This window comes from Hetaerina americana, unplaced genomic scaffold (genome assembly GCF_022747635.1).
Source record: "Hetaerina americana unplaced genomic scaffold, ioHetAmer1.1.p SCAF_1, whole genome shotgun sequence".
NCBI lineage: Eukaryota > Metazoa > Arthropoda > Insecta > Odonata > Calopterygidae > Hetaerina > Hetaerina americana.
In genome coordinates this window covers 10,238,500-10,253,441 of record NW_027286069.1, presented here as the reverse complement: position 1 = coordinate 10,253,441, position 14,942 = coordinate 10,238,500, and the positions used below count along the sequence as shown (strand labels likewise).

Sequence of the window (14,942 nt, the reverse complement as noted above, 5' to 3'; positions counted from 1 at the left end):
TTATTTTGTGTAGGGCTCCCAATAATTCTCTCTGGAGGTACCGTCTTTCATGTAAACTAGTTTTGTAATTCTCAGGGTCAGATAGTCTTTTTTGTGAATGAATTATTCTCAGTTCTGAAATAGCACCAAATGTTTATGAAGTGGTTTTTCCTCCGAACTATAGTAATTCGATTGGTATGAGTGATTAATGATTTTATTCCGTATCAATTTGATGAAAATTCTTTTGGCTTCAGAGCATCTACCTCCTCATTTGTATGGAGTGTCTCATTATGGAGACAACATTGAAGACGAATGGTTTATTGTTTTCCTTTTGATACAACTATCGAAGGAATTCAAAGGACTTGTAATAAGGTAATGTGCCATTTTATTCTTTTTATTTTGTTAAGAATATCTGTAATCCTCGATCAAACCTTGGTAATAGTTGTCCCTTTTTCGGTCACATTCTTTTACTGGCGGAGCTAGTTTTCATTGGGAATTATGCACTGGTATTTGTTTCAGGTAATCTATAGGAAAATACTGACTATATTGACCACATAATGATGGATCTCTCTGCCGAGCGCCGAGACATTTGGCGGGAATTTAATTCAATTGATTCAGTTCAATATATTTTTGGGAACATAATTTGCATGGGAAGCATATGTAATTAACAGAGCCGTTTAGTTTCCATTGCTTAATTGTGAGCTTTAATATTCTGGAAGGAATAGTACTTAAGTAATAATTAATTTTCTTTACCCAAGTCTTATTCTGCTTGATAATTGTGCGGTTATTCTGGAAGGATGTTAATGAATGTTTATGCATGTTCCTCTCTGTAATTACGTAAATGTTTCCTGTAAAGTACTTTTTTTCATCCTGTTAATGTAGTACCTGAGAAGTTCTGGCTATCGACATGATACTACTTTTCTCGTTCTTATCCAAATTTTACATACCCTTGAGCTGTTAATTGTAAATGAATACTATGAGAAACTATAATGTAGAAATTTGAAAGTGTAAAATTTCAGATTTAAGTGTAAAATCAGATTTTTACGCCCTGAAATGTCTGCATTTTAATGCATACTAACGGATGACTCCGTTATAAGTTATTTTCGCGGCATCCCCTGCAATTTCTGTGAATTCGATAAAGGACACCCACCCATCGCTATAAAATACATAAGATGTGAAAATGTATGGTATATACGCTTGCTCTCCACATGACTACAAGATTAAAGTAGTTACCAAGCCTAGATTCAGCCTTATTTAATGTAATGGGTGTAAAAAAATAAATAGGTAATCGACGGGGCTCCCCATCCTCGTGAGGAAATGCTCATTTATCCATTTAAGTGGGATAGCTCTTCCTCCGTTTTACTGCAGAGGAATTTGGGGGTTAATGAAGGTGAACTAAGGCAAGATGCCCCAAGTTTGACCTTCAGACAATTTAATCAAGCCTTTTCTGAGGGTTTTAGCTGGCGAGAAGAATTCTTCGTCGTCGCTTTGTTTGAAATGAAAAAGCAAATTTGCAGCCATTTGGTCAGACGTCGTTGGGTAGTGGATGCTCACAGAAGACCAATCGGCCTAAAGTTACACATTTTTATCGTGTGAAACCAATTTAACATATCACTTACTTCAAAGAATGTGACGACTTCATTTGGAAAATATTTTCTGCGCATCTCATTTGCTGTTATTATTCCGATTCTCATGGTATCTTTAAGTGTTTGCGTCTTCGTTGCCAGTTTCCTCGTTCACCAGGGGTAATGATCGCCAACGCCGTCACAAGCTGGCATCATAGGCCTTGCGAGGCCAATTTCTTGGGGATGGAAGTCGAGGGACGAGTTTTATATATGATGGCAAGAAGCGCGCCGTTTTGGAATCGCAACACGAAAGCAAGAGGTTTCTCATAGGTTTCGTGCCCTATAAATATTCCACTCGCAAGGGGGGGTGAAGATTTCAAGTGTTGCCTTTTTCCCTACCCGACGTAGTCATCCCCCATTAGCTCGACGGGTTGTATTGCAGGCCACGCTATCCATTCACGGACACAATTCTCCGTGACCTGTTGCCGCCTGAGTTTCTGAGATGGCTTGAGCGACTACGATCCCATCTCCTACTTCGTTTCTCCCCTATTCCTTCCTCACTGTCCTACTTGCCCATCTTAAACCCAGTAAGAGCGCTGCTGGTGTAGTGGTTGATTTAGTCGCCAATCCAGTGGGGAGGGGTTGGTGAAGGCTCCCTCCCGAAGATGTCTTTCATGTTATTTATATTATTCGGTTCTAAAACTTGTTTAAATTGCCGAGAACGCATGAACAGCATGAATAAATTTCAATTTTAATGAAGCTGTTAGCTTTCAATTGGAAAATAATGCCGACTTCATTGTTTTCTCACTCCACGACCCGTTCAACGCGTGGTTGGGATATGGTAAGTTGACCCTGGATCCACACTTGTTTCTATGAGAGATTTTTGTCTTTCATTTCACAATTAATCCGAAGACAGCCACGTTGGCCTATACATTGGAATATTAAACAGTCAATTACCGCAAGGACAATCATCAACCCCAAGTACTAGGCGGAAGGAACTCCCCTTTGTGGAAATCAAACTTACGCCCTCTTAATTAGCGAGCGAGGGCGTTGACCCTTAGTTCGGCAAATGTCCATTGATTTCGAGGAATGTGATAGAAGCGTTGAATTTGGCATCTTCATTCCACTCGTTTGTGAAAATTTTCGATTATCTTGGATTTGCCGGCCTCGGTGGCGGCGATGTGACGTCCTTGCCTACTCACCCAGAGGTCGCGGGTTCGATTCCCGCCTAGGTTGATTTTCCTCCATCTTGGGTTTGGTTGTATATAATTGTCTTCAACGTAATGTCTGTAATGTAAGGGTTAGGTGGGACTATTAATCTCATCCTCGCCAAAGTGTCGATCAATAAATATATAGGATTATCAATTTGATAATTGCTTTTCTAAAATCTCTCGAAGTTCACCCGCTCCGACCTCTCTCTTCATTCTCCATAGTTCATTGCGTTTTTGTCTTCCATCACTTCCTCCTGATTAACTCTATCTTAACTATCTCCGCTTCTGTAGGGAGATACTCGAAAAAAAACCCTCTCCACCCACTCCTGGAAGTCCGTCATTTGTATTCTGTATTTACTTTTTACTGTCATCATTCTCTTGTCTAACCGCATTTAAATCGCCTCAAATCTCATTTTACTTGTTACTTCATCCCGCAGTTTCTTTTACGGCTTCAGTTGCGGGGACACCGCAGGGAGAAGGATTGGGATCGCCTCCGAAGTCCGAACTCGCGGATATCAGCGATTACCGATGACTTTGATAATTAATAAGTGGAATCATATTAATTAAATGAAGAATGCATTTTATCTTTCCACTGTCTTCCTCTACATTGTATTCTTCATTTAATTAAAATGGATTTCCACAAAGTTGAGCCGGGAACAATTGAATAAGTGCAGTCATATCTTGGTCTCGTCAGGGTGAAGAGAATCTTGTGAAATTGTGGTAGTGCCTTCAGCCTCGCCGTGATTATCCTGTTACTATTTTATATATATGTATATATACGTGTATATATAATTCATACATATAAATATAATATACATATTATATATATATGCTAAAATTATATCTAATATTATATATAGTTATATATATAGTATATAATTATATAAATAAAATATATGTGAGTCGCGGTAGTCCAGGGGGTAGATCGTTGGACTGCTGACCGGAGGCGCCCGGGTTCGATTCCCGGGCAAGGCACTCTGGGCACCAGCAGCTCTACCCAAGCTGTGATTTTTCGGGTACCAGATCTTCCTGGGAAACCATAACCGGCACAGGGAAAGAAACTGCCCCCCCTACCCTGATGTGTGAATATTCACACGCCGTCGGGTTTAGTACTGGGTGAACTCTACCATCACCTACCAAGCCGACCTTCAAGTTGATGACTGCGTTTATGGTTTACACACACACACACACATATATATATATATATGTATATATATATATATATATATATATATATATATATATATATATATATGTGTGTGTGTGTGTGTGTGTATATATTTCAACTTGAAGGTTGGCTTGGTAGGTGATGGTAGAGTTCACCCAGTACTAATATATATATATATATTTTTTTTAAGTAATCTACTGGTTAAGGTAGGTTTTTGGACTGACACAACTACCAAACAAATATTTTATTACTCCTAACAAAACACAAAATCAATCATCCTACTCTATATCAGGTCCCTCTTCATCTCTGAGTACTTCCTTCCTCCCTTCATCCCGTCCAACAACCCTATCCTGTTCCTTCCCTTTCCTCTTTTGCCCAACATTCTACCCTCTATCACAGTCTTCAACATCCCACTGCCGGTCAACACCCCCTTCATCCACTTTTCCTGCCTCCATAGGATTGCTCCCAACAAACCCCTCTCTTCGCCCACCATACCAAGTACTTCCTCATTTGTTTTCTTCTCTGTCCATTTCACCTTCTCCATTCTTCTCCACACCCACATTTCAAAAGCCTCCAATCTACGTCTATCCTCCTGCTTCAATGACCACGTTTCCGCTCCGTACATAGCTACGCTCCATATCAAAGTTTTTACGAGTCTTTTCTTAACATCCTTACTCAGAGTCCCCGTCATCAACTCCCTCCTCCTTGTGAAAGCCTCTTTGCCTAGCGCAATTCTTCTCCTTACGTCCCTACTACTTTGACCGTGTTGGTCCAAAACACTACCGAGATACGTAAACTGTTCTACCTGCTCTAGCTTTTGCCCTCCTATTTTAATGTTAAGCTTGGCCTTTTTCTTTCTAGAAAATCGCATAACCTTTGTTTTATTAATATTGATTCTCATCCCATACCTGTCGCACTGAATTTCCAATTCACTAAGCAATGCTTGCAGCCCCTTGGCTGACTGACAAACTAAAGCTTGGTCATCAGCAAACCTAACTGATTTTACGAATTCCCCGCCCACTTTCATTCCTACCTCGAGTTCTTCCCATGCCTCTTTGATCATTTCTTCTGCGTACAGGTTGAACAGCAACGGTGATAATGGGCAACCCTGCCTTACACCCCTTCCTAACACTGCCCATCCTGACTCCCCGTTTCCCACCCGCACCTGAGCAGTCTGAGACAAGTACAGGTTGCGGATTAGCCTCCTTTCCCTTCAATCTATTCCTATTTTCTGCAATATACTCTTTAGTTTTTCCCAATTCACTCTATCAAATGCTTTTTCGAAATCTACGAAACAGGCAAATACCTCCTGGTTGTGTTCTATATTCCTCTCGATTAATAATCTCATTACTGCAATGGCATCACGCGTACCTCTCCCCTTCCTAAACCCAAACTGATCATCCCCTAAGTAATCATTTGCCCTACTCTCTATCCTTTTGTTTATGATCCTGAGAACAACCTTAGCTGCGTGGGATATCAAACTAATTGTCCTATAGTCCTCACATGACGTGGCCTTTACCTTTTTCGGAATAGGAACTAAAACTGATCTCACAAAGTCTTCCGGCCAGATTCCCTCCTCATAAATACTACGGATCAGCCCATATAGCCTCTTCCTCCCACATTTTCCCAAGCATTTCAAAAGTTCCACGGGAATGTTATCTACCCCCACGGCCTTATTTAGTTTCATCTCCCTTAATGCCCTTTCTATCTCATTGTCTAGTATGCCTGGACCTAAGCTATCTTCCTCTACGTCATGTTCCTTTTCAATGTCTAACTTTGTTGGTCTAAGCTCTTTACTATACAGTTCTTCTACATATTCCTTCCATCTCTCTTGGATCTTTTCTGCGTCAACTATTACCTTACGGGCCTTATCTCTAACTGCTATCGTTGATCTCCCTTTCTTACTTCCCGATAAAGATTTAACTATGCTGTAAAGCGCACCGATTTCCCCCTTCCTCTGCAGACTTTCCATATTCTCGCACTGCGTCTTCCACCATGCTTCCTTTGCTTTATTTGTTGCCCGCCTCAATTTATTGTTCAATTCTTTGTACTTCATTTTGCCTAATTCTGTACTTATATTCTTCCATTTTCGCCGCTCATCCATTTTTGTAATCATCTCATCCGTGATCCATGGTTTACGAGTCCTTTTAGCGTTAACGGTTCCAATAGTGTCTTTTGCCGCTTTAGACAACCCTTTTTTGATACATTCCCATTTTTCTTCAATAGTACTTAGCTCTTTACCATCCTCCATGATTTTCTCTACCGCCTGTTTGTATTCCTTTCTTTTCAACCCATTTAATGCTTCTACATTCCATTTTCTAACTCGCCGCCCCTGCCTTATCTTTTTAAAACATATATATATATATATATATACACACGAGGGTCATCCGGAAAGTAGTACCCGTTCGTGAAATAAAGACACAAAAGTAAATATTAACAAACATAAAAAATTTTATTTGAAAGAGGATACTTTAAACTACTTCTCAACATAATCTCCAAGCAAATTAAGGCATTTGTCATAACGTGTGACAAGTTTCTGTATTCCTGCTGCATAGTCCTTCGCCGCCAGCTCATTGAGATACGCGAGGGACCCATCTTGCACAAATTTTTGCATAATGCAGATGGTGTTTAACAATTTCATGAACAATTGTTCGAGAAACATTGGGAAAATGCTCACAGATGTCATCAATTGTGACGCGCCGATCGTTCCTCACGAATTCGTCAACTGAGCTCACCAGTTGGTCTGTAATGACAGACGGTCTCTCCGAACGCTCATCGTCGTGTGTGTTCCCCCTCCCCATGTTGAAGTTGCGACACCACCGCCGAACAGACGACTCGTCCATTACATTGTCTCCATACACCTCCTTTAATTGGCGATGAATATCACATGGGCGAACGTTTCTTGCATTGAGGAATTTAATCACTGCCCTCACTTCACAACTGGCGGCGTTCTCAATTTTTTTAAACATTGTAAACAATCACAGAAACAACACAGGCAATGCTAGCGTCACGCAACTTGGCTCAGAGAAGGCAGACAAGCCACTGAAGCTATCTGACCTCGTCCAGCGGCTACTCGCGTCGTCAGCACTTCATGCGGCACGAACGGGTACTACTTTCCGGATGACCCTCGTGTGTATATATATATATATATATATATATATATATATATATATATATGCATATATACACGAGTATAAAGCATTTGAAATTGGTGGGGGATGGGGGATAGGAATAAGGCTGTAGGCGAAGGAAGAGATGATGGTGATGAGGTGGGGGATTACGGTTTAGGTACGAAGAATGACCCTAGGAAAAAAACAATTGAATTCTGCAAAACACAGGGGTTAATAATCACCAACACTTGGTTTGGACGCCACCAAAGGCATAGGTATTCATGAAAAATTCCAAGTAATTGAGAAAGGTCTCCGTTAGATTATATTCTGGTTAGGCGCGGAATCGTGATAAATTCGCAGTTTCCCTCGAGCGGATGCGGACTCGGATCACAAGTGAGTAATTATGATGTGCAGCGTCCGATTTAAAAAGATTGAGCCGAGCGGGCGGGTTAAGAAATGGAATGTGGAAACATTAACCGGATCGAAAAGGAAGGATTATCCGGGCTGTTGGAAATGATCATGAGTGAGAAAAGGGAGCTGGATACTAGACGGGAAAAATGGAAGGATATCAAGAAAAGGATATCGAAAACCGCAAAGTAAGTGCTTGTGCGTTCTGATGGCCCCTAAAACTGTGCCTATCGGGAGCAATGACATTCGGTCCTAGTAGGGTCACACATAGGCCGAAGGTTAGGAGTAAACGAAGGGTAGTTGGCGCAGCTGCTGATCCTTGGTGAGGCTGCTCCAAAGGCGTCTTCATCTAGTGGGGCGGTCATTGTATGATGGCGTTCACGTCCATAACAGTAGTGAGGAAAGCAACAGGAAACCGTCTCATTTAGTTATCCCTAGATTTTAAGGGTGGGCACCATAGTGAAAATGAGTCCTAGCAACTATGGGACTCGGCGCAATGGGCCGTCTGTCGGCCAGAGTGGTCAGTTGTCAGATCAAATTGCCGACGAATTTTGTATATGAGCATTAAGAATAAGCCAACGGATGATTTCAGGGGCCGCTAGCAGGGATATAGTAGAAGAGAATCGGTGGCGAGAGTTGCAGGTTCTCTTCGAGGCAAATGTCGAATGTCAAAATTATCAGCCGGTAGAAAAGTCGAGGAACCCACGCGATAAATCGTCGTTATTTCTCGTTCTAGGCATTCGGTTATCCATTGGAAGTGAAGCTTAAACTAGGGCGATAAGACTTTTTCCACGTAATTTACTTCGGCAAAAGCCCATATTATTATCTTGTGTTCGCGTATTTATTTCAAGATTAACTTCAAGCTTAAGCGTTTTTCTTCCTACATACGTGCTCGTGTGTGTGCAACTTGTATATATGAATACTGTTCCATATTGGCTCTTTTAAGACATAAAGATTTCCTATATCTATTCGCCAACAAAAAATAAATAGAAAAGGGCACTAAGGAAGAAAGGAAATTTCGTAGGCGTGACTGCATGGGACAGTTGCTAATATTAAGATGAATTGAAATTTTGTCCGTGAAACTCGACCATGTTTTAGTGCTATTAGTGAGAGATAGTTTTCTCTTCAACGGAAAGTCCAAAGCTTCCTACAGGTATGAAGAAGCGGGTTAAGACGCTTCAAATTGCCTCATGAACATGTTCATCCACTTCAAAAGGATTTCGAGTGTCTCTCAACGTAAGTCGCTCCAGAAAGTGCCTTATGCTGCCATAAATATGAAGGATAAGGGCTCATTGTCCTAATTTAAGCTCCCGTACCTTGTTTTTTTTTCCTAAAGTCCTACTCTTGACCCCCCCCCCACTTCTTGCAGGCGATACGCTTTACGGCCTCTGGGCGAAACATTCAATCCTAAGTTAAGGCCCACCACCAACTCGGAATCGATAGAGGCCATATGATTGCTCCGAGGCCCAGTGTAAGGCCGATTTACCCGTATGGCCCGGCCATACAAGTTTCGAGAAAGCCCTGCTGGAGTGATAATTTTAATCGCCAGAAATATCCGTTCATGTGGATAATGCGGTCGACTGCAAACTCGCTGGCCGCGGATACGACTCCCACCTCATGAATATTTGTTAACGTCAATGCGAGTGAAATGCCATGAGAGTTTCGGGAAAGAGAGGAAGAAACAAGGAAGCCTGTGTATAGATCAGGAATTTTAGATTTCTGCATTACGAAAAAAAGATGAAAAATCGGAATTTTCGCTCAGACATTTTACTTGACACCCTGAACTAAATATCAAAAGTCCCGGGCATGTTCCGGCGTCCCCGTTTTTCAGGACCCGAAGTCCCGTCGGGACAATGTGCATACGGGGCGAAAATGTGCACACACACTTTGAAGAATATGCTATTCATGCAATTTTAGTTCCTTTTTGACCTAAAGAGGTCTCCAAATGTAGAGAATAGATTTCTCGATTAGATAAAATGTGAGTATTCTGATTGGTCGGCGAACGTGGCGACATACTGGTATACCGCCCTAGTCATAATAGTAGTACGAACCTATGTAAATATAATGCTGAAAATTTCTCATAATTGTGCAATTAAGGGAGAAAGGCAAATATATAATTGAATAAACATAATTTTACATTCATCCCACTTAACACAATAGCAAGTTTCATTTTGTCGGATTAACCATTATGACGGTACAGCGATTTCGTCGCTAGCACGACCGGCGAGGGCCGGAGGTACTGCCACTAGAGGAAGGACCCTGCAAACCTGGGTGTATTTACTCTTGATAGTATCACTGTTCTACATTTATTTGTATGACATAATTTGTAGTGATATTATTTAACATTGAAACTATAATATAAGGAAATAGGTATCGGCTTCTTTCTTCATTTGAATTTTCTCTGCTCCGTATTATGAGGCATCTTAAGTCTGAGAAGCTGAAAAAAATCGAAATTTGAGGTATAACTAAAGAAAAGCCGGTAGATCAAAGGCGGAGGGAAAAATCTATATTATACGACTGACTCGAAGTCTGGGTAAATCACCCAGCCCTAATGGCGTTCGTTTCGAAATGTTCGTAGGAAAAAACGCTCTCGAGACAAATCCTGCGAAGTGTGTGCCAATGCGACAACCATGAATAGTTTATTTTTACTGCCGGGCAAGTACCTCATTCTGCGTCTATTTAGTTCTGTGGTTCGTGAGACTGAAATTTCACCAACCTAAGAGACATGATCGTGCCGTCATTTTCAGCCGATTTTTGCATTCGTTGGCCATTTATTCGCCATACTATATATCATTTCATCCACTTACTGGCTGACTGGTTGTCTCAAATTCCTGGGCCTTTGTATTGTAGCTAGAGACTAACTTTCCAAGGTACGTTTCTGTACATCGGTTAGCCGTGGACAAAATTCGAAAACCTCAAGAAACTGAGCTGGGTTTGAGTTCAGGAGCGATTATGGTTTTTATAGATAATTACAAGTAAATGGGAAAAACGAAAATTCTGCGTGGAGATCGATTTATTCCACTCATTATTAAAATTTGAAATATTTGCCCTATCGCCTTGTGACTTGAGCAAAAATGCATGGATAGAAAATTTCAATTTCATGTTCTGCTCATCTTTTGGCGTATCTCGGCCAAAATTTGAATACATCCATTTTAAAGGTGACATATTTGATGATTTTGTTCACATGCTACCGGCAACTCATTATTCCGTTAATAAGTGGGAAAGGGGAACTTAAAATTACTTAAAATGAATATTGTATGTTTCAGTCTCCACGAGATTTTGAATTCCTTGCTTTGAACTCAAAATAGTTTTCATATGTTAAGTGTTCAATTAAATGCGATTGATATTTCCTGGAAGTTTGTTGAATTTCACTTGAATATATTTAGAAAGAAAAAGGCTAAGCTGAACATTAAAATAGGAGGGCAAAAACTAGAGCAGGTAGAACAGTTTACGTATCTCGGAAGTGTTTGGGACCAACACGGTCCAAGTAGCAGGGACGTAAGGAGAAGAATTGCGCTAGGCGAAGAGGCTTTCACAAGGAGGAGGGAGTTTATGACAGGGACGTTGAGTAAGGATATTAAGAAAAGACTCGTAAAAACTTTGATATGGAGCGTAGCTATGTACGGTGCGGAAACGTGGTCATTTAAGCAGTAGGATAGACGTAGATTGGAGGCCTTTGAAATGTGGGTGTGGAGAAGAGTGGAGAAGGTGAAATGGACCGAGAAGAAAACAAATGAGGAAGTACTTGGTATGGTTGGCGAAGATAGGGGTTTGTTGAGAGAAATCCTATGGAGACAGGAAAAGTGGATGAAGGGGGTATTGACCGGCAGTTGGATGTTGAAGACTGTGATAGAGGGGAGAATGTTAGGCAAACGAGGAAAGGGAAGGAGCAGGATAGGGATGTTGGACGGGATGAAGGGAGGAAGGAAGTACTCAGAGATGAAGAGGGGTCTAATGTAGAGTAGGATACTGGATTTTTTGTTTTGTTTGGAATCACTAAATATTTATTTAGTAGCTGTGTCCATCCAAAAACCTACCTTAACCGGTAGATTACCTAATAATAATAATAATATTTTCGATGTATGCGGCACTCCTTCAGTACCATTTAATGTTTTTATATAATGCGTGTGTTTTCATTACAAAAAGGCGTGGTTGTGAAATAAAAGAAATTAATTTCCCAAAAGGAATGAGATATATTGATAGTATTTTGTCTCGAAGCCAAGGTATGAGACAATGATAAAATTCTTTCGTTCAATCTTAAGACCCTGATGACTATGATGCATCGAAATTGTATATCAAAAGTCCCTCATCAACTCGGCACAATCCTTTCTAATGATTTCGTCATTCCCCGGAAATGTGTCATTTTAACTGATTAACTTTTACAATTTCAGATCGGTTTTCATATAATTAGGCAGCATATTACTTCATTATACTGCAGGACTGAATAACCTTTGGGGTAATTAAAGTTAAAAGTATAGTTACCTATCGGGGGATGAATAGATCGAGCATTAAATAAAAGGGTTGATTTTATTTCTTATGCATGTAATTCTCTCTAACATATTTATTTCGTTTTATTTAATCCTACTTGCACATTGCAAGCACCCTATTAATTGTTCATGCAGTAATCTACCCGAAGGTCAATTTGGTAGGTGTCGGTAGAGTTCACCCAATACTATGCTTAACGGCGTGTGAAATTCTCACATCAGGGTAGGGGGGCACATATAATTTCCCTGTGCTGCCTATGGTTTCCCAGGTACCGGAAAAATCGCACAGCTCGGGTGACCAAATTCGTTGGTTCCACTTTTATTTCTACTGATAATATTCTATCAGAAAGCAATATTCTTCAGGAGACAGGGGTTGATCACCAACAGTGGTTTAGACAACACAAAAGGCGTAGGTAGGCACGGAAAATACCCGGGGATTGAGGAAGATATCAGGCTACATGATGGTTTAGCTCAGATATAGGAACAGCTTGATAAATTCGCAGTTTCCCGGAAGCGGTTGTGGGCTCGGATCACAATTTAGTAGTAATGAAGGGTAGCGTTCGATTCAAAAGGATAAAACAGGGAATGCAGTTAAGGAAATGGGACGTAGGAGCATTTACTGGATTGGAAAGAGAGTATCAACAGGCTATAGATAGTTATCATGAGTGATTAAAGGGAGCTGGGTATTATGCAGGAAAAATGCGAGCATATCACAAAGAGATATCAAAAGTCGCAAACGAAGCTGTAGGAACAATGCACAGGAGGAGGGCAAGGAAACCGTGGATTACGGATGAGATTATTAAGAGGATGATCAGCTGTTGTTCAGGAAGGGGAGAGGCAAGCATGATGCCATAGCAGTAATGGGGTCACTAATAGAGAGGAACATAGAATGCAATCACTATGTATTTTTCTGTCGCGTAGATTTTGAGAAAGAGTTTCGTAGTGTGGATTTGGTAGAATCAATCAATGTATTGCAGAATGCAATCACTATGTATTTTTCTGTCTCGTAGATTTTGAGAAAGAGTTTCGTAGTGTGGATTTGGTAGAATCAATCAATGTATTGCAGAAAATAGGAGTAGGTTGGAGTGATAGGAGACTAATCCACAACCTGCACACGTCTCAAAGACTGCTCAGTGCGATGGCGGATAGAGAGTCTGGATAGAATGTGTTAGGGAGAGGAGTAAGACAGGGTATCCATTATCACATGTGCTTGGCAATGTACATGTGGAGGAAATGGTAAAAGAGGCACGGGAAAAACCGGGGGTGGGAATGAAAATTGGTGGGGAATTCATAAAGTGAAGTTTACGGTTGATGAAGCTTTACATATTTTGCCGTCCAGCTGATGTTTCGCAAACGTTGCTGGGCGCGTTGGAAAGTCAGTGCGATAGGTATGGGATGAAAATACATGTAAAAAACAAAGGCATGCGGTTTTCTAGAAATAGGAAGGCTATGTTAAATATTAAATCAGGAGTTCATAAAATAGAGCCGGTGGTACCGTTTTCTTATATCGAAAGCATTCTGGACCGCAATGAACCCAGTAGTAGGGACATAGGAAGAATTACGTTAGGCAAAGAAGCTTTTGCAAGGTGGAGGGAATTGATGACAGGAACGTTGAGTAAGGAAGTTAAGGAACAACTCGCCTTAACTTTAATATGGAGCGTGACTTCGTACGGTGCGGAAAGGCCATTGAAGCAAGATGACATGCAGGCAGATTGGAGGTAATTGAAATCTGGTTGCGGAGAACGACGGGAAAGGTTAAATAGGCAGAAAGGAAAGCAAACGAGGAAGTGCTAATAGCAGTTTAGGAGGAGTGAGGATTGTTGGTAGAAATCCAAAGGAGGCGGGAAGGATGGATGCAGAGCATTTTGATTGGCAATGAGATGTTGCAGACTGATAGAGGAGAGCGTTAGGCCCGCAAGGAAGGGGAAGGAATAGGATAGGCTTGTTGGATGGATGAATGGAGGACAAAGGAATACGGAATTGAAGGACTTAAAGTAGTGTTTGAAATTAGGTTGTGTTTTTGTAAGGAGAGGCAAGGGAATACATTTTTGCGCGATTGTATAGGCTGTGCCCATCCAAAACTTACCTTAATCGGTAGAATACCTAAAATAATAATGAACCCTGAATTCGAAAGAACGAACTGATGATTTTTAAAAGTTCAACTCTTGCAGAAGAAATAGTTCGATACCATAGAATTTCGCAGTAACAGTTTACCGATAAATTATATTTTTTTAAAGTTCTCATTTAGCTCGGACATGTTCATAATTCACATTCGTCAAACATGTGGATCAGCTCCAGATTGCACTTCTATTTCTTTGATTTACAAGAAGAAACAAGCCTCCCTAATTGGTCTTTCATATTGATAATTTTCTTTTAATATTTCATTTGACATTTAATCCCCCCCCCCCCCGTGGTCGCAATATTAAAAATGTTGGAAACTTTTTTTTACTTCTGAGCTAAAATATTTGGTGATTTTTGACTAATGGTCTCGTAAAATATCTGGCCAACCTCTAAGCGTCTGCCGAACGAGCGAGCCCTTCCTCGTCAAGGTCGTAGTCGATGGGTTGGGTTTCAAGCGGCGCTTAATCAAAATATTAGCACTTTTTATTGCTGTTATAGAAAATATTTTCCTGGTTGTCGTTTTTTCTATTTGATTGGGTAACAGTTTATCTACTCCATTACTCGCGTACCGTCCTCAATTGAGCAAAATATTTTTGCGTGATAATTGGAGACATTTTTGAATGCTCTCCCATCTCTCGTATTTTTCTTCGTCCTCTTATTGTACGAGACTCGTACTTACATCTCTTACGTCCGAGTTTCTAGCAGATGTCTTATAATTGTTACATTTCCACATATTAAAAAAAATTATTCCTGAACAATGAAATGGCAATGACGCCAAAACAATGAAAGGTCTTTTTTTGTGTGGTAGTGTACCTCTCTGGAAAGAGCCACCGACCTCACAAATATCACTGCTCCCCATCTTTGGCTGATTGGTCCCTGAATTAGTTTCATGTACG

At 40.7% G+C, this 14,942-nt stretch overlaps 1 protein-coding gene across 1 annotated transcript in view; it reads left to right on the top strand.

Moving 5' to 3' along the window:
- The window catches only part of ecd (ecdysoneless cell cycle regulator), a 54,067-nt gene that overhangs the window by 314 nt on the left and 38,811 nt on the right, over nucleotides 1–14,942 (top strand). The window contains exon 2 of the mRNA XM_071595458.1: nucleotides 234–351. Coding sequence (XP_071451559.1) covers nucleotides 234–351 — 118 coding nt within the window. The remainder of the gene's footprint in view (nucleotides 1–233; nucleotides 352–14,942) is intronic.